Genomic DNA, 20,433 nt, shown 5'->3' on the forward strand with positions numbered 1-20,433 from the left:
GCAGAAAATGATTTCTGGCATGTTTTGTCCACCTCAGTTCCAGGCACCCAAATCTCCTCCTCTCTCATCCCCCGTGCCACACCCCCAGGTCTCCAGTAAAATGATGCTAGCTCCGGAATTAGGAGATACAAAAGCTAATTAGTTCTGCATATCGATCTCCTTGTTAATCCCTGCCGTTTCTCCATCATGTAGTTATTAGATATAAAAATACAAAAAAAAGGTTAAAGTGTTAATCTGATATATAGTATTAACAATTCCATTGTTGGCCCTCTCCTCTGTACCCCTCCCCAATACCTGCTGGACCTCTCAGGTCAAGCCCTTTGATCTTTAGCTCTGCCCCAACCTCCCAGAACCTAAATCCCAGGCCTCCTCTCCTCCCTGGCTCTGACCGCCACAGGCCGGAAGGCCATCTCCCCGGTTTCCTCTCTGGACTGGTTCTTTTCCAGGATGACAATGAGCAGCTGCAGGACGTTGATTGTAGTCTCTCGATGGGTGCCAAATGTCTTCCACAGGGCCAGATTGGTTCTGCAGGACCCAGGCACAGCTACGTTGTGGGCCCTGGTGACTATGCTCCTAGGACTAGTTTGGTCTCAGGCCCATGAAGAGCCAGTTCTTGGGGGCTAGAGGGAGTGAGCCCAAAGAGGAATTGGCCAAAGAACACGGAGATGAGGCTTGACTAGGATCAAAAGAAGATAGGGAAAGAGAGAGCATCCTTGCGTAGTGATTTTTACCCTGGGCTGGGGCTGGGCAGAGGGCGGAGGTGGACTGGGCTGCAGATGTGCCCCTGGGCCATGGGAGAGGTACCTGTCCCAGGGCAGGGGCTTGCTGAGCAGCAGGGGCACCACGGTGTGGGTGTTGCTGCCTGCTAGTGAGCACATGGCCTGCAGGGTCTCCTCCTTCGTGCTGGGCTCCAGCTGCAAGTTGAGCCGCTCAAGGATGCCCTCCACAACCTCCTCAATCTACAGGGCAGAGCCAGAAGAAGCCTCTGTGACTCCTCCCGTGCTTCCTTTCCACCCTTCTCCTCTACCAGCTCCCCAGATCAAAGGGCCGAATTGTAACCTGCCAGTGGAGCCCTTCTCAAGGCCAAGCTCTGGGGTGCCAGAGGCCAAACCAGCAGGGGCCACAGAAGGAACTCCAGAAGCTGGTGCCAAGGCCCACTGTAGCAAACGCCTGCCCACACCCCTGGAGTCCATAGAGGAGTTCCTAGATTACTCTGGAGCTACAGGACCCTCTGGGAGGGAAGGCAAAAGCCCCAGAGACACTTCAGGGCTTCCCCTCCCAGCTGGAATCAGCTTTCAACCCACTAAACTGTAGGGGCAGCTGGCATTGGAGGTGGGGGGACCACAGGCTCTGCCCTGGCCCACAAATCCCTAATACACGGCCTTTGGGAAGCCCGTTTCAGTGCCATAGTTCAAAGACACCCTCAGAGGTGTCCTTCCATTTCTGGTACATAGGCCAGGCTGGTCACGTAGTGAGTGAAGGGGATTCATAGAGAGCAGGAGGGTCTGAGAGAGTCGATGCCCCATATAAGAGGGACAGTGGCCACTCAGAGAGTTGCTGTATGTGACCCCATTGTAAAGTTTTTTCAACAAAGTGGGAAATGCAGATTTTTATACAAAATCTTCCCATTTTTACATGTTAGCCTAAAAAACAAAAAGGTATTCAAAGGTCAGAGACATCCCATAAGCTTGCCGGTTTACAACCCACAGTCTAAGCCCCCTGACACCCCAGGGAACCAGGATGAACCCTCCCACGCAGCTTCCTTGTGCTCTGGCTCTTAAGTCCTCCAGCTGCCTACAACCCTGCACATGGATCTCATTAACTGAGGAAATGGCACCCAAGATAGGAGGCAGCTATGAGCTCAGGATTACAAATGTCACAGCCCAGTGGGACCACAGAGAAAATCTAGTCCAAGCCTACATTTTATAGGTGAGTAAATCGATGCCAACAGAGGAAAAGGAACTTGCCTAGGCCCAGGACCCCCAGCCAGTCAGCAATAGAGCCGGGGGAGAGCCAGGTCCCCTGTTCTGCAGGGCGGAGCTCTTGCCACAGTGCACTCTACCTTTATCATGTCTCTGCCCCGTTCTCTCATGACAGCACTCATCAGCTGGGCAGCAGCCAGAGACACCTTGGCCTTGCTGTGGGTCAGGCCCTCTATGGCTGTCAGCACCAGGTTGGTGAGCTGGAGCTGGGTGAAATACTCTGCGAATGCCTGCAATGGGGAATCAGTCTGGACACACCCAGGCTCCCTGCCTGAGATGGCCTGGGCTGTCCTTCCTGGTTGGGGGATGGGGAGAGCCCCTCTTGAGAGCAAGATGCACTTTTGTCCTCAGCCTGTGCTTTCTGCCTAGCTCTTAGAGAGCACTTTCACTGGGTCAGAGCCTTTGAAACACTGACCTCAGGAGCAATACAGGGCTCAGAGGTGAGAGGCTGCAGGGGCGGAGCCATGGGAGAGGGGCTGGGACTGAGATCCTTAGTGACATCTATTTGAGGCATGAGTTGGGTCTACACATTGCTCATAAAGTATCATAAGCAAGAAACAAATGCTTCTGGGGGGATGGGCAATAAAGAAAGATTAGGACCCATGATGCTCAAGGGAGAGCATGTGGGAGCTCCCTGGACTGTGACTTACATGTCATAGGAACACTTCCCTCAAAGAAAAATGTCACATCCAGTAACGGAGAGGGAAGGCAGCCTAGGATAAAAGAGTCCCACCCAGGAGGTCTCTAATCTTATGTAACCGAGGGGCCCGGCCCTCCCCACTTTGTCTCTGGCCCCGCCTCCTCACTTTGGCGATCTCAAGGGTGTTGTTGTAGAACATGTTGGCGCTATAGACCTTACTCTTGCCCTCTTCTTCCCACAAGCCTTGCTTTTTCCTTGTCATCTCTGAAACAAACACACCCATCCCACCCCTCAGATATCCAGCACACTTCTTAGGTTCCCCTTTCCCACCTTTCAGGGACCCTGGCCTGGCCCAAAACATCTACTGAATTAAGCAAGTTTGGGGGAATGTACATCCCACGGGGCTGGGAGTAGAGGAATGAACATGAATAAGGATGCTGAGAACTAATGTCAAAGGAACCCCCATTTTGCCTGCTTCAGAGCAGAGACAGAATTGGTAGAATGAGATTCAGCCAGGTAGGGAGAAACCAACTCAAAAGAACTGTTTCCTGAACAGGTGCTTTGTCCCAAGAAGGTATCTGTAGTGCTTGGGGGCAGGTTCCTCAAAGGAAAATGAGGTACAGGAGCATGTGGGGGTGACTAAGTGAATGGGAAGCTGGGGGGGAGTGACGAGAGGAGGATCTCCATACGCTTTTGCAGCAGGAGGATGCAGTAGAGGTTGTAGACTGCGTGTGCAGACAAGAAGCAGACGTTGTCCACCGTGTCCTGGCAGCGCATGGCCAGCATCCTCACCAGGCGCCCCAGATGGGTGAACTGAATCTCCACCTGGGGAGGACAGTTGGAATTCACAAGCTGTCCCAGCCACTCCTCAGGGAAAGAACTAGAAGGAAGGGATACATGCACCAGGACTTGAGAGGTGAGACAAGGTGAGGTTAACAGGAACAGAATTTGACAGGTGGGTTGGGGCTGGAGAGAACACACAGGATCATAGTTTTGGAATGACCTTATTACAGTCTTTCCCTTGTTTGGCTGCTGACCCCCTGCTCATCCTGCAAGGCTCACTCAAATGCTTCCTCTTCTGTGAAGCTTTCCCTGATCTCCTCACTTGCCATCATTTGTTTCGGTATTTTATTCTCACCACGTTTGCTTTGTATGTTCATCCTCACCTTCTATTTCAGTTTGTTCTATGCTTGCCTCTCTCTCCCAGTGGACTGTAAGATCCATCTTGGTCACCTATGTATCCACTATAACACCTGGCACAGTACCTGGCCCAAGGCGAGTATTCAGTAACTACTTATTGAGATGAATGGGGACTGAACCAAGTGGAATGGAACTGAATTGGTGGAGAAGAAAAAACCAAGCAGAAGACGTTGGGTGCTGGGAGGGAGGGGGGAGTAAGGAGAGAATAAGATGGGATGCACAGAGAAAAAAGAGGATGGGACCAGGGAGGTGGGGTATGAGGCTGAGTGACTGAGGCTAGATGACATGTGTGATGAAGCTTGGGATAAAGGTAGGGATAAGGCTGACCAGATAAAGGTAGGGATAAAGGTAGGGATAAGGCACCAGGGCCTAGGCTCCAGGGCAGGTGCTCACTCACATTGAAGTTATTCATTTTTGCAGTAAAGCCAAGGACACGGGCAGCACACCACATGGCCCGTTCCCGCTCATTATCCTTCTGGGAATTCAGCCATATGTCTAGAAGCTGGAGAGAGAAGAGAATGAAAGGAGAGGACTGATTAGCTGCATCCCTGGGGGAGAAAGGAAACCTTGAGGCTTGCTTCTGCAAAGCATCAGGGCCATACTTCTGATAGCAGGACTTGTTTCACTTAGAGATAGATGATGTGTGGGTCTGGCACCAGAGCCTTCACTTGCCCAGCCCCCAACTGTCCCCTTATCTAGGTGTAAGACATCTCCCCATTACTGCCTCTTTCTTTCAGGTTAGAGCAGTGACTCTCAAATTATACTGACCTTGGCTCACTTCAATAGGTCAACATCCCCCCACAGTCCCCTATCCACCTCTTACCATTCTTCAGTAGAAAAAAGAACTTGATAATAACAAAGAAGTAACACTGTATTCACAAATTCAAAGGTGAGTTATATATGTTTGTTTGAAAAGTATAGTTATGGATGATTCCTATTTGAAACATAATGCATAAGTGTCTCACCATTAGTAAATCAAAGGCCCAAAATACCACCAATCCAAATATGCACTGCTGCACCAACCTATAGCAAACAACCTCACAATGATGCAGCTAAACAAACAGCAGAATATACATTCTGTTCAAGTGCACATGGAACATTCACCAAGATAGGCCATATCTCACTTCATAAAACAAAATCCCAATAAATTTAAAAGAATTGAAATTATATAAAATATGTTCCCTGATCATAATGGAATTAGACTAGAAACCAGTAACAAAACATAACAGAAAAATCTCCAAACACTTGGAAATTAACTCACTTCTATACAACCCATATGTCAAAGACGAAGTCTCAAGAGAAATAATAAAATACTTCGAATTGAATGAAAATGAAAATACAACATATATCAAAATGGATAGATGCAGCTAACACAGTGCTTAGAGGAAAATTTATAGCACTAAATGTTTATATTAGAAAAGGAGAAAGGTCTCAAATCAATCATCTGTTTCTACCTTAAAAAAAAAAACTAGAAAAAGAGTAAAATGAATCCAAAGCAATCAAAAGGAAGAAAATACTACAGATAATAGCAGAAAACAATGAAACGAAAAACAGAAAACCTAAAGGAAAATATGAGCACAATAAATAGAGAAAAACAAAATAAAAAGTTTGTTCTTAGAAAAGAGCAACAAAATTGATAAACCTCTAGCAAAACTGACAAAGAAAAAAAAGAAAAGACAAATTTTAGGAATGAAAAAGAGTTTGTGTAAACAGTCAGAGCATAATAAGAGAATAAAACAAACAACTGTACTCACATAAATTCAACAGATGAAATAGACTAAGTTTTCAAAAACCACAAACTGTCCAAATTCAGCCAGGATAAAACAGATGGCCTGACTACTCCTATAAATTAGTAATTGAAAACCCTTCAAAAAAGATATCTCCAGTGCAAAATGGTTTACCAGTGAATTCTACCAAACACTTAAAATACATCATTTTTCTCAGCCTCTTCCATGAGATAGAAGAGGAGGGAATACTTCTCAACTCATTTTATGAAGCCAGAATTAACCTGATACCAAAATCAGAGAAAGCACAAAAAGGAAAGCTACAAATCAATATCCCTCATGAACATAGACACAAAAATCCTCAACAAAATACTAGCAAATCAAATCCAGCAACATACAAAAAGAATAACATACCATGACCAAGTAGGCTTTATTCTGGGAATGCAAGACTGCTTCAATACTTAAAAATTAATCAGTGTAATCTGACATATTAATAGTCTAAAGAATAAAATCATATTAATTGAGGCATAAAAAGCATTTTATGGAATTCAACATATATTCATATTATAGATTCTCAGCAAACTAGAAATAGATGCAAACCTCCTAACCTAATAAATGGCACCTACAAAAAGCCAACAGCAAATATCATATTTAGTGGTGAAAGACTGAATGCCTTTCTCCTAGGAATGGGAACAAGACAAGGATATCCACTCTCATCACTCCTATTCACCAGTGTACTGGAAGTTTTAGCCAATGCAATAAGGCATGAAAATAAAATAAAAGCTGTAAGAATAGAAAGGAAGAAATCATTCCTTTTCACAAACAAGATGATTTCTACATAGAAAATTCCAAGGAATACACACACACACACACACACACACACACACACACACACATACACACCAGAAAAAAGCCCTAGAAGTTTAATATAAACTCAGCACACAAAACTCAACTGAATTTCTCTTTGCTAACAATGAATAACTAAAAACCAAAAATTTTTAAGTAATTGCATTTACAATATCTCTGAATAATGAAATTCTTAGGTATATACAGGATCTGTATGCTGAAAACTACAAAATGCTGGGAACAAAATCAAAGAAGATCTAAATAAATGAAGAGATATAATATGCTCATGGATTGGGAGACTTAACATAGTAAAGATTTCAATTCTTCCCAAATTGGTCTATACATTTAATGCAACTTCATCAAAAATCCCAGCACAGGATTATTTTGTAGATGTAGACAAACTGATTCTAAAATTTAGATGCAAATGTAAAGGTATAAAGAAGAATTAAGTTGGAGGAGTTATACTAGACAGAGATCAGTGGAAGGGAATTCAGAGTCCAGAAAGAGATCTACACAAATATGAGATCAAATTGCATGGAACACACACACACACACACACACACACACACACACACAAATGAGTGCTTGTAAAACCTGTGAAAACTGAATAAGGTCTGCAGTCTAACAATACTGCACCAATGTCGATTCCCTCATTTTGATTGTGTACTACTGTTATCCGAGGTATCATTTGCATATCGTGCTGAGATAAGAAAAAAAACGATGCCACCATGAGGGGAAGCTGGGAGAAGCATTCAAGGGATTCTATGCATAATTCTCACAACTCCCTGTGAATGTACAATCATTTCAAAAAAAAGTTAAGAAGAAAACTAGCAGCAACAAGATCAGAAACAGCCCAATGTCCATCCATAGGCGGCTGACTGAATAAACTATAGTACAACCACACAATGTGTGCAACCATAAACAAAAGTAAGGAATATATCTGTGAACTGATGTGGATAAGTAAAAAAGGCAGATTCAGAGCACTGGAGAGAATGCACCACCTACTGTGTGAGAAAGAATGGGAAGTGAGAACGCACCACTAATGCTATTTGCTTCTTACAGTAAAAACAGGAAGGACAACTCAGAAGCTAATGAAAACAGTTATCTCTGGGGGGTGAATGGGAATGAGGTTAGAGGATAGGGATGGAACCAAGACCTCTCTGAGTAAAACTTTAGTTTTAAGTTTTTAATAACGTAAGTCTTTACATAATCAAAATCTTCAATTAAATAAAAAGAACAGAAACCCTGAAATTCAAGACAAATAAATCTAAATTATATCGATTTGATACCATAACCACACAGAAAATAATTATCTCAAGTAAGTTTTGCTTTTGTTTTTATTTTCGGTTTTGGTGGCTGGCAGGTGAGGGGCCTTGACCCCTTGACCTTGACCTTGGTGTTTTAACACCACACTCTAACCAACGGAGCTAACTGGCCAGCCCTTTGAGTAAGTTTTGAACAAAACACTCTGACCGTACTCCTTAGAGATCTATCTATACATATTTTTTTAATAGATGACCGGTAAGAGAATCTCAACCCTTGGCTTGGTGTTGTCAGCACCACGCTCAGCCAGTGAGCCAACCGGCCATCCCTATATAGGATCAGAACCCATGGCCTTGGTGTTATCAGCACTGCACTATCCTGAATGAGCCACGGGCCGGCCCAGAGATCTATATTTTGATAACAAAAATAATTGCAAAGAAATCTTAAACTTCATGTGACAATTAGGGAATGGTATATTCAAGGGAAGGCCAAAGTATCACATGGGCATTAGCATAAAGTAAGTCAAATCGATAAAAAAGACAGACAACCCAATTTAAAAATGAGCAAATTGCCTGAGCCTGCAATTTACTCCTCTGAGCCAAGCCCTTCATAAACATTATCTCAGTTATCAAAATGACCATATGAATTAGATGCTGTTGTCATCCATTTTCCCTGGGTAGACTGAGGCAGAGAAGTTAAATGAATCCTCAAGGACACACGCACTGCTGACAACAGAACCAGGATCTGGAACTGCCGTGTGTGGAAGTGCACAGCCCGTGCCTGTAACCTCTAACAGCCGCAGAGCAGCAGGCAGGAGCTGAGAGGCAAGGTGACTGTAGCAATGCAAAAAAGGAAGAAGGAAGAGGGAAAATTTCTCCTCCAAAGGAAAGACCAATGTTGTTTGGATCCTAGCACGGATCACCCTTCCCTCAAAGCTCTGCACCCGGCCTTCATCTTCAGTTCCACCTCTCATCCTGTTCCCCATCCATTCTATTACCAACTCTACTGAGATGACAAAATTCATGCCCACCCAGAACCTCAGAATGTGACCTTGTTTGGAAATAGGGTCTTTACAGGTGAAATCATGTTAAGGTGCATTCATATTGGATTACAGTGACAATGACCACTGTCCTTATTAATAAGAGAACACCAGGAGGGGAGTGGGTGGAGAGGAATGGGTAAAGGGGCATGAAAATCAACTACAATGTATATTGAGAAGTAAAATAAAATAAAATAAAATAAAAAAAGAGAACCGCCACCCCCCACCACAGGAGAATATGCCATGTGAAAATGGAGGCAGAGATTGGAGCGACATGTCTACAAGGTACAGAATGCCAAGGGTTGCCAGGAACAACCAGAAGCCAGGAGAGAGCCATGGAACAGACTCTCCCTCAGAGCCTCCAGTAGGAACCAACACTGCCAATGCCTGGATTTTGGATCTAGCCTTCACAACTGTGAGAGAAAAAATTTCTGTTGTTTCAAGCTGGATGGTTGTCGTACCTTGTCACAGGAGCCCTGAGAAACCAATGCACCAACTTTCAAGGCTTCCTTCCCACTGACCTGCAAGCAGTACTGGATCCAATCGGGCTTCTCAGTGATAAATGCTTCCATGAGCCTTCGGAGAGAATGCATGGTCTCCCTGAACAGCTCCTGGGGAGGGCAGAGGGACCCACAGTGTTGCGGAGACTTCAGCCCACCCCTCCTGCTACACTCTGCTCAGCAACCTGACTCCCGGGAAGCCCACCTTGCTAAATCCTGCCCCGCACGTTTTCCCCTACATTTCCAGGTGCCACTGGCCTGCTTCCAACTTGAATGAATCCCTCTGCTGTTTTTGCATGAACACAAATGTCTGCCTGGTGTGCGGTTTGTCCTACTGGACTGGGAGTCCCCTGACAACACGGCTTCCCCCTGGACCCTCTGTTTCCCACTCCCTGAGCTGTGCTCATCCTGGGCAGAGCTCAGACTGCCCGGGCAACAGGTCCTTCCCCACAGTAGGTCCTCCTCCTTCCAGGGATGTCACTTTTATTAAAGGAGGTGGACAATCCTTACACAAAACTGTCAGCCTATACTTCTCACTTACTCAAAAATAAAAAATAAAAACAAAGAGACAACTGACCAAGAGTTCCTTACCATGTTGGCCTGGCCCTCCTTGGGGCTGGCTGCTTCCTTCTGCAGGACATCTGAGGGTGGCAGGCAGAGCACACTCTTGCAGCATGTTTGAAGAAGCTCTGACCTGTCATTTGGCTCCAGGAGGGGCCTGAGCTTCCTAAGACCCAGGGTGAAGCAGAGGTGTAAACAGAGAGAGGGTGGAGAGGAGGGACAGGCAGGAGCAAGAGGCAGGGAGATGGAGAGGAAAGAGAACTCACCAAGGAAGGGGAAGGGACAGCGAGGCCAAAGGACCAAGAAGTGAAAGAAAGGAGCTCAGGGAAAGAGAGCGGGCACAATATTACAGCACGGTGCCTGATGTTTTGGGTGACATAACACTTTTTAGTTCCCCAGACATTTTAAGGGAATAGAGGACGTGGACGTGTTTATTCAGGGACAGCCCGGAAAGCAGAAGGAAGCCTGCAGCAGAAGCGACAGCAGACAGCAGGTACGTGTGGCACTGGGAGAGGCAGTCTCTGCCAGTGCCCAGAAAATGCCACCCAAAAAATCTTGGCAGAGAGGCAGACATTGTCCAGTAGATGTCTGCTACTGCCTAGGGACCCTTATACTAGAAGGCAAAGAAGAAAATGAGAGGTGGGGAGTGACTGGGGAGTAAGGAGCTGAGGGGAAGCAGTGCAAGGCAGCTGGAGTAAATGGCGCCACTACCTGACATCGGTGACAATGTCCATCGCCTTCTGCCTGACGGAGCTGGAGATGCCGTTCATCGGCTCCTCCCTGATCAGCTCCTGTGACAAGCCCAGGCACACCCAGGATCAGGAGGATTGCAAACTCCTTTTTCTTGCCTTCCTCCCCACCCAGGTTGTCCTCACACAAAGGTGGGACCTAGGACCTTCAGAGACTTCCAGTGACCAGACTCTGAAGGACAGCTCCTCTCTCCCATTCCCAACCACACCTGCCTTGCATACTCACCCCTACCCTGAGGATGGGAAAGGGAAAACTAAGGCAGAAAAGGAAACTGGACAGTCTGGGCTTCTGTCCCCCAGGCCCGGCCTAGGAGCCCTACCAGGGGGCCATCTTCCCTCCCTGCTCCTCTCCTCCTCCATCCTCCTGAGCGGCACTTACCGCCATGAAGGCTATAAGTTTTAGTTTGTTGGGGATCTCGCTTTGCAAGGACACAGGCTGGCTGCTCAGGATGCTTGTCATCTGGCTCAGGGCGTCCAGGTAATACAGCTTCAGGTTCTTATCCTGAACCAATCGGTATGCTCAGAGACCTCCAAGGGTAGGGATGCTCCTGGGGCCAGGGAAATCTACCCACCTAGCATCTGGGGGTGAGGAGCTAAGCCTGCCATAGCTTTCCCTAGATGGAGGCCTGCATCGTCCCTCTGAGGGCAGCTAAGGAAAGGGAAAGCCTGTGGCACCCCTGAGGGGAGGCCCGCCCCTGACCCACCGCTTTCAGGAGCTCTGCTTTCATATAACTCCAAAGCTCGGATGGGGCCAGCTTCCTTGTCTCTCAAGATACTGTCTTTCCACTGAGCGAGTTCTACCTTGGGGACGTCCAGCCAAGAGGGACACGGACAGGGAATGGGAAGAGTGTGTTCTCTCTACCCTAGGGACACGTGTCTGGACCAATAGCGAAGGCAGGAGAGCTGTGTGGGGCTCCCTCTGTCTCCCCCGAATGCTTCTCCACATGAGTGTGGTAGGAAACTGAGCCATCACTCCTCCCTTCACAGGAGAAGAGTGAAGACGCGTGTGACAGGCCATGTCAGCAGGGAGGGGACACCTTTCAACAGAACTAAAATTACTGTGCTCTCTTTGGGCCAGTCCGAGGATTAAAGTAGCAGGATTAAAGAATTCGTGGATCGGAATGTGGGAGAGGAAGTCACTGGAGGAGCCCCACCCCCGAGCCGCATTCAAGGCTGGGCATCCTTTCCTCAGAGGGGAAGAGAGAAAGCGGGGGGTGCTGGCGAGGTGGAGCAAGGGGCGTACCTTTTCCACGATGCAGTGGTGGTAGTGCTGCAGCACCACGGCCAGGATGGCGTCTACGTGCAGGAGGGCGGCTCTCTTGTTCCGTGAAATGATCTTGCTGTAGCTCAAGTAGATAGTTTTGCAGACCAGCCTCCACTCCGTCTGCTGATGTTCCTGTAGGGGAAGGGAAGACTTGCCTTCCCCTCAGCTCATCCTCCTCGCCTGGTGAGGACATGGAGGCTCAGAGAGGACAAGGTTGCCCAGAAAGTCCAGAAGGAGAGGTGGGGCTGTAGAATGGTGAATACTGGGTTTACTGGGGGGAGGGAGGCTGGTGATAGCAGGGCCTGAAGCATGGCATGAGGGAGGGAAGGAAAGGATGGGAGGGCAAAACTTCCCCGAGGCTGATGAGAGGGAGAGGCGGCTTTATAGACAAGTCACAGGCCTCAGAGAGGTGGGGAGGCTGGGCTGGTGGGGATGCTTGGGCAGCTCTGTGTGGCTTGCCGGCAGAGCCCCCGGGAGTGCTGTCACCTTCATCAGCTTGAGGATGGAGGATGCATGCTGGTTGGTGAGTACAGTCCCATATTCTTGCAGTTGGTCCAGAACTATCTCCAAGTGTCTCAGGGACACGATACTGAGCGCCTCGGCAATGCCCTGCAACAGAGGCAGCCCCAACCCCATGCCACAGCTTAGGGTGAGCCGAGCACCAGAGCCAGGGACGCAGAGAGAGAAAGGAAGAGGAAAGGGGATGAAAAGAAGGGAAGGGAAATCTGGTCCCTTGGGCTTGAACTGTTTAAAATCCAGATGGAGAACCAAACATCCTTACAAGAAGTAATTTGAAAAGCAAATTATTCCCGATTATGAAAAATTAGTCATAGATTTACAAAATCTCAGGATTGTCAAGTCCTACATTATAGCATAAAGAAGACTTCAATGCACTAGGAATTCAGAGAAGGGCTGTTCTGAGGTGCGATTGGAGGGGGAAGACAAATCCAAGGCACATTATCGACAGGACCGATGGCTAATTAGAGAGAGGAGAGGAGATGGAAGAGGGGGGATTGACAGTGCCAAGGCTTCTGATCTAGGAGAGTGGGAGACAGCAGTAAGTCTGATCAAAGTGGGGGGTGGAAAGGGGGCTTGTCTGGGCCGGGGAGAGAGGAAGGCAGAGTTCTGGACGTGTTGTGTGACGCAGGGCTATGACACCACGTGAAAATGTTGCCAGTGGCTGCTGGGTCTGAAAGTTAGAAATGTGGGCCTTGGAATTGACAACCTAGTGGGAACTGGAAGAGCAAAGGAAATCTTGAGGATTCGCTGACTTCTGCCAGGGACAGTCTTGAACTTCACCTCACAGCATGTTCTTTTGACTTGAGTGTCTGTCAGCCAAGCCTTTCCCTAGAGCTCACTCAACAAGGACAATTGGGAACAGCGATAAGGAACGCCTAACACGGAGATGCAGGTGCCAGGTGGACAATTTTTTACCCTTTCTGTGGCAGAGGCCACCATTAAGATTTTGCAGCAAGAGGAGTTAGAGTGGAGGAGAACGGGGACAGTAACAGCTGCCCCAGGACACAGATCTTCAAGAAGGGACGAGGTATTAGTGGAAGCTGTGGCCTCGTTAGAAAGCAAGGACAAGCTGAGCATCAGAAGGGGTCTGTTCTGCCCTTCTTTTCGGGCCTTCCCTCAGCCATGGGCTTCCACTCATCAGGGCATCGTCATCACGACAACCTAGACACGTCAGCACTTAGCTTGTGCCAGCCTTGCACAAGTTAGCTCACGGGTCCTCACACTGAAGCTGTGAGGTACAAGTATCATCCCCACTTTACAGACAGGGAAAATATAATGGCTCCCAAACCTAGATGTCCAGCCCAGATCTAAATTCCAGATCTACATGGCCACTGGATGTTGCCTTCTGCCACACCAGGGGGGCCCGAGCCACCTGTCAAAAGTGGAAGGCATCATCTTCCCCTTTCTCGGGATTCCTCCTCTCAGTGAAAGATACCATTTTCCTCCCAACTGAGCATGTCAGAAATCCAGGAGCGAGCCTGGACATCCTCCTCCCTGTATCCTCCAGTCTGCCCCAAGTGCTGGCAGAGGGCCATCTGTACTTCCCTGTCAAAGCATTCTGCATTCCACTCCAATCAGACCACTGACAGTTCTCGAGACATGCCCTAAATGTTCTTCCTCTTGAGTCTTGGCTCCAAATATTATTGTCACATGGGGAAACCCCCTGACCTCCTATACTCGTCCCTCCTGACCTCCTATGCTAGTCCCCACCAGCCTAAGCAGCTATGCATCTCAATGACCACCCATGGAGCCTTTAATAAGGCTCTTCTGTGTAGGTAGCTGTTTCCTTCCTCTGTATGTCTTGTCTCCCCAGTAATACTGCCTGCAACTTTGGCTCAGTAAATAACCGATGCCAGCCATGATAGTGACAGAGGGTGCTCTAAGAACCCTGCTGGAGAGAGGGGCTGAGGAGAGGGGCATGAAGGCCTGACATCAACGCCACCAGCAGCCCACACCTGCAAGTGCTGAGCCAGGCACTGTTCCAAGCTTTTTACATCTTTAATTCTCAACACTGCCCTGTGACACACATCTCTTCTGTGGTATGACCGCCAAAAATACAGAAGATGAATCTAATCGTGAGGAAATATGAGACAGACCAAAAAGGAGGGACCTTCTACAAAACAAATGGTCTGTACTTCTTTAAAGTGTCAAGGTCATGAAAGATAAAGACTGAGGGACTCTTCTGGGTTAAAGAAGATTGAAGAGAAATGACAACTAAATGCACTATTGGTTCTGAATTAGATGCTGGACCAGAAATTTTTTTTTTTTTCTTTTGCTCTAAAGAATATTGGTGGGACAATTGGCAATTTTTTATCTAACTGTAAATTAGATAATGGTACTGTAGCAATGTTAATTTCCTGATTTTGATCATTGTACTGTGGTTATATAAAAGAATATCTGTGTTTTTAGGTAATGCACACTGAACTATACAGAGGTAAATGAGCGTCAAGGCTGCAACTCCCTGAAGTGAGTCATAAAAGAAAACAATATGTATATATGTGTAGAGAGAATAATAATGCAAACATAGGGAAATGCTAAGGTTTGGGGAATCTAGGAGACAGGTATACAGAAATTCTTCTTACTTTTTTTTCTATAAGTGTGAAATTCTTTCAAAATAAAAAGCTTTTTAGAAAACGTCCTATGAGGAAGGCACCATGGCCTCATTTTACAGAGGAGGAAACTGAGGCATAGAGAGGTTCAGTACCCGCCCAAGGGCACACAGCTAGTAGGCGGCAGAGCTGAGATTCCACCCCAGGGGCTCTGACTTGCCGGGCCTGAGCTTTCAGCCGCTCGCCCGTTGTCTACATCTAAAACTGCGACTGTCCCCGCCTCACCTCTCTCTCCTGCAGCTCCTCATGGCCAGTGTCTAGGATGGAAGAGAGCATCGTCTTCACCAGTTTTGGACTCCTTGAGGTCCGCAGGTTGAAGCCAAAGAATTTATACAGGAAAGCCTAGGACAGGTGGAGGGCAAGGTCCTACACAGCCTGGAATGAGGTCAGGGCAGCCAAGGAAACAGCCGCCACTTTCCCCCTTGTCCTGTCCTCCACACCAGCCCTCTTGGTCTGGGGGCGGGGTGGGATTCTGGATAAGACAACAGTCTGACAGGACAGCGGCTCAAGCCAGAGCAGAGAGAAAGCTGCACTTCTAATTGCTTGGCCTCTTCTGGTAGGGATCATCCTACCCTAAGCAACTTTCCCTGACCCACACACTTCCCCCTTCTAGCTAGAAATAAAAACAGTTCCGTAACTTTGCACAAATTTTAAATCAAAATTGCATAATTGAAAAGGTACATTTGCACACCTTCCTCTCTCCCACCCTGGAATTTTAGTGGCCTTTCCCCTTGCTTGCTGTGTGCTGCCCTGCCCTCCCACACTCCCTCCCACTCCCACGTTCCTCCCCTTTCTGCCTCAGGCTCCCCATGTGTCCTGCCCCCTCCATCTGGCACACTCCACCCGGGCTCTTGGAAATGCTGTCTGATCCTGATACTGGCTCATGAGCCTTCCCTGCCCTCCCCAGTTCCTCTCCGGCTCACCATCCTGAATTTTTCCTTTGGAACCTCATCACAGCCAATGGTGATCTTGTTTATGTACTTGTTAGGTTAGTTCCTGACTCTCTCCAACCCCACCCCATGGACAGAATACAGCTCAGGAGCCCAGCACAGCACCAGACACAGCAGGCACCTGAACACTGGCCTGGTTCCAGCTCACCCTGGGACCTCTCTATGAGCACCCTCTCCCTACTCCAGCAGACTCTGCTGCTGCCTATCCAGACCTGAGGGCTCCTTTTCCTTGTCTGGCTGCAGGCCCCGTCCTGAACACTTCCCACCTGCTACCTTCTCGGGGGCACTGTCCCGGGTTAACTGTGGCCTCCTTGCATTCCTCCATCTCCCCCCATGCCTTATACCAACCATGTGACAGAGAGGTGGGGTGGGGGCCTACGTCCAGAAGCCCCCTCGCTTGTCTTGAGGCAGGATGAGCTCTGTGGTGCCACTCACATGCAGAGCTCCCCATGGGATCAGACCACATCCCTGCTTAGCTTCTCCTCTTCCCTATCCTGCCTCCTTCCCTCTATCCCAGCTTCTCCCAAGAGCTTTCCCTTGCATGAAAATCCCTCTCTCCGGCTCTGCTTCTACAATACCTGACCTAAGGCAGCTACCTCTGTGCTGAGCTGGCAAATGACTGCTCATCTTCCCAGACTTATTCACTCCTCCATGGGGCAACCAATCTTCCCTGTTTGCCCAGGATTGGGAGGTTTCCTGGAATGCTAGACTTTTAGTGCAAAAGCCAGAACAGTCTTGAGCAAACCAAGACATTTGATCACCTCTAAGAAAGCTTCTCTGTCCAGCACCCACAGGCCAGGTGACAGTCCCCCTCTGAATTGCCATTTCCTGGTCTATTTGCTGGAGCAGACAATGGTTTCCTGGAGGCAGAGTCTATGTCTTTTACATGAGTGCCCTGGGCCTAACATAGTGTCTACTGTGCTGCGGGCACTTAGCATGTATTTTTAATAACTGAATTTGTATGACAGAAATTCCTGCCTGCTTCATTTTGTATCCCTAATCCACGCTCTGCACATACTGGGTGTTTCATAAGTATTTGTTAATAATTAGAGAGCAAATGAGTCCTCTTGACTGGAGACCCCTCCTAAGCCCTAATAAAATGTTGCTCAGTGACAGGAAAACAGGACTAGAAACGAGAAACCTGAATTCAAGTGCAGGTTCTACCAACAATTTGCTTAAGACTCTAAACCCCCCTGGAACTGTTTCTTCGTCTTTGAGATAAGGATAGTAACAGCTGCAGGGTTCTTTAGCATTGTGAGTTTACAAAGCATCTTCACAGGTGTCCTCTTATTTGATCCTCATCAACTCTCCTGGGAAGTGCAGAAGTATTTTTGCCACTTCCCAAGTAAGGTGATTAAAATCTCACAGAGGTTAAGACACTGGCACTGGGAGTGCCCACAGCAGCCGGCCGGGACCCAGGCCCTCACCATGACAGACCTGGAGCTCTGTGGGTGCAGGCACCCTTCCCTTCTTGCTCAGCTCTGTATTCCCCATGTCCAGCATGGTCCTTAACCCGTGGTATGCCCTCAAATATTACTTGAATTACTTTGTGTAAATCTGACCCTAAGGTCAACAACATTTCCCTGCACCCAAGTGCCAGCTCCGCTCTGCAACAGAAGAGCCGGGAGGCTCAGCTAAGACAACAGACAGCAGAGAACTCGAAAAAGCCTCAAATGCCCAGCAGATGGGAGCTACTCCACACCGCGACTGTTCCTGGGCGACCACCCCGCCTCCTGACCTCCTGCCCTCCACTCCGCAGGACCAGGAACTCAGGTGTGCTCTTGCCCGCAGGTCTGTTCTCCACGAGCGTCCCCGCAGCCCTCCTCCACCCGGCACAGCCAGCACCAGCCTCCACTGCCACCCCAGCCACACGTACAGACGCACCTTCTCCTCGTTGTTGCTGAAATAACGTATCTTCTCCAAGATGACCGTGGCCAATTGCTCCAGCCAGCTGTCATCATTGATGGCTGCTAGTGACTGGCTTGAAAACTAAGGTAGGGAAAGGGAGAAGAGGACCACAAAGAAGAGTGGAAGGGCTTTTCTGCCCCAGGGGAGCGGGGTAAAAAAGAAGCAAGAGACCGGGCACTGTCTGAAACACGGAGAAAGCTCAGAAAGGGGAAGAGATGGAGTACATGGAGGGGGCTAGTCAGGACTAGAGAATGAATCCAGTGACAATGACGGTGATGCCAGCTCCCTGTGTGAAGAGGCCCTTTCCAGTTTACAAGACCCTGTCCTACGTCATCCTATTTAATTCTATGAAATAGGAGTTACCATTCCCATTTTACAGGCAAAGAAGCTAAGGCCTAGGAAGACTAGGTAACTCGCCCAAGGACACACAGCTGGGGCTCTTTCCTTACTGTCCATGGAAGGTAGGGCCTTCAGAGCGTGGAACGCGGGCTGAGCCTTAGGTGTAGTCAGAGACTCTGATGGGGGATCAGGAGGCTAGGGTGCCCAGAGAAGGGCTCCCTTGGTCAGGGAGATCCCTCGATAGTGGCCTCAGCCACAGAAGGGCCCTGGCTTCTCTTCCCTAAGGACCCTGAAGAGGGAGCCACACCAGGTGGAGTGAAGTGTCCCTCAGGAGGGCTCACCTGGAGCAGCCTGCTCTCCCACTCCTTCTGGCTCAGGCTCTTCTCAGAGTGCTCTGGGAAAGGAAAGTGAATGGGGAGCCACCAGAGCATGGGGACCCCCGGGGAGAAGAATCCATATGGGAGCACTCTGCTGGGGCTGTATGCCCATCATCTCGGGAGCACTCTGCTGGGGCTGTATGCCCATCATCTCATGCATTCTCTCCACAACCCTGCAGGGTAGCTGCAACCCCACTTTACACAGGCTCCAAGACATGAGGGACTTGCCAAAGGTCAAACACACACAGCTGGTCAGTCCAGAGCAAGGATTCAAGCCTGGGTCTGGGTTCCAAAGCTCACATGTTCCCTGATCCTCCACCCGTAAGGGACAGCAGCCAGTCTGGGAGCCCTGGCGCCACAGAATTCTGGGCTGCACATCTGCTCAATGCATAACACAGACCCATCCAAGCAGCATTCCAGAGCTACAGGGAGGCTGGTGCCAGTTCTCACCCCAAAGATGGTCCATCCCACACCTCAGGAACCCATCCCTCTGGAGTCAGCCCCACTGCCCTTACTCCATCCCTCCACCCTCCCAACCAAGCCCTCACCATCTAGGATCTGCAACATCTGAGGGATCTCCTTCATCCACAGCTGGCCCACGTTCGAGTTGATAACAGGATGCAGGGAGGTGATAGGGTGTAAGGCATGGAGTAGCCTTAGGGCACTTACTCCAAACTTCTTTTCTCTGTAGGGCTTCAGAGAACACAACTGAGAAACAGGAGAAGCAAACAGAAGGCAGACAAGAGGATTTAAGAGAAGAGAAGGAAGGAAATTAGAACAAATCCACAGAATGGTAGAGCTGAAGCTTAGACCCTCCCCATTCTTTTCCACCTGATGAACATATTCTCCAAAATGCCCTCAAATGTCACCTCCTCCATGATGTCCTCCATGACTACTGAGGGCCAAGTTAGCCCACTGCTCTTATAAGACCCCATTGCACTCTGCATGTTCCTCTGTTAGTGTATCTATCACACTGAGCCATGGGTGAGCCCCTCAAGGGCAGGTTTACAGCTTGTCTCTCCGAGTGCTCATAACACCTGTCACAGTGCTGGGCAAAGAGAGCAGTGTGAAATGTACTTGATAAGAAAATGATATCCAGAAAGGCATGGGGACTTGCCCAAGGTCAACAGAAAGGTCACATGAGGCCGCACAGGAGACCTCTCCCCACGCTCCAGGCCCCACCACTCTGCTCCCAGATCCCTCCTCTCCATGCTCTTTGGCCTGGGCTGCCTCTCCCCAGGGCTTCCATGATCCTGGCCCTACCTCCCGATTCCATATCCAGCATAAGGCCTGGAGTAGAGCAGTATTCAAACTATTTGCAGAACCACTGGGCAGAGGGACAGTTGAATGGAGACATCGTATTCACCCCGGTGTCACTTACCATGAGATGGGTCAGGAGTCTCTGCGGGGAGATGAACTGGGCGGCTGCATTAGAGAGGGGATAAACGGAGAGGACACAGTCAGCGCAAGCCCCTGGGTGCCTGATCCTCGGCCCCCACAGGCAGCCCACCACCAGGATTTCCAAGGAGGAGAAAAGGCAAAGCGGGAAGGGAGCACCGATGCCAGTGCCAGGGCCCGTGACATCCTGACTCAGTCTAGAAACAGACCATTGCATTTGCAGCTCAAAGAAAAATCCACGAGCCATGTGCTGCATGGATGCCTCACCCATCCCTAGCCCCACTGGGACTAGAGGTCGGGGACGGGTGAGTACAGAGTGAGGCTCAGAGTTGGGGCAGAGGAAGAACAAAGGGTCAGGAATGTCTGGGCCCACACGAGCTGTCATTAACAACAGTGTTTTTACATTTCACTCCAGTGTTTTCAAGTGAGAACTAAAGGCAGGAAGCAACTGGATCTCAGGCGGCCTCTTCCAGAGGAGGATCCTTTTCATCCACGGTGAGGGTGATGGCCTACGCTACTGCCCAATCCCCAGCCTCCCGCGCGAAGATTGAAGAGAAATGACAAC

General features: G+C 48.8%; 1 protein-coding gene across 1 annotated transcript in view; it reads right to left on the reverse strand.

The window, feature by feature from the left end:
- Window positions 1–353: 353 nt before the first annotated feature.
- Window positions 354–20,433, reverse strand: part of LOC103594702 (maestro heat-like repeat-containing protein family member 1) — a 42,024-nt gene continuing 21,944 nt past the window's right edge. The window contains exons 9-24 of the mRNA XM_008577960.1: window positions 19,852–19,895; window positions 19,019–19,178; window positions 18,435–18,487; window positions 17,731–17,835; window positions 15,122–15,238; window positions 12,255–12,377; window positions 11,748–11,900; window positions 10,467–10,546; window positions 9,786–9,921; window positions 9,216–9,305; window positions 4,220–4,324; window positions 3,312–3,447; window positions 2,789–2,886; window positions 2,063–2,212; window positions 805–959; window positions 354–525 (exon numbers count right to left, since the gene is read on the reverse strand). Of these exons, the coding sequence (XP_008576182.1) occupies window positions 354–525; window positions 805–959; window positions 2,063–2,212; window positions 2,789–2,886; window positions 3,312–3,447; window positions 4,220–4,324; window positions 9,216–9,305; window positions 9,786–9,921; window positions 10,467–10,546; window positions 11,748–11,900; window positions 12,255–12,377; window positions 15,122–15,238; window positions 17,731–17,835; window positions 18,435–18,487; window positions 19,019–19,178; window positions 19,852–19,895 (1,877 nt within the window). The remainder of the gene's footprint in view (window positions 526–804; window positions 960–2,062; window positions 2,213–2,788; window positions 2,887–3,311; window positions 3,448–4,219; window positions 4,325–9,215; window positions 9,306–9,785; window positions 9,922–10,466; window positions 10,547–11,747; window positions 11,901–12,254; window positions 12,378–15,121; window positions 15,239–17,730; window positions 17,836–18,434; window positions 18,488–19,018; window positions 19,179–19,851; window positions 19,896–20,433) is intronic.

The sequence above is a fragment of the Galeopterus variegatus genome, unplaced genomic scaffold (assembly GCF_000696425.1).
Source record: "Galeopterus variegatus unplaced genomic scaffold, G_variegatus-3.0.2 Scaffold70, whole genome shotgun sequence".
NCBI classification, from domain to species: domain Eukaryota; kingdom Metazoa; phylum Chordata; class Mammalia; order Dermoptera; family Cynocephalidae; genus Galeopterus; species Galeopterus variegatus.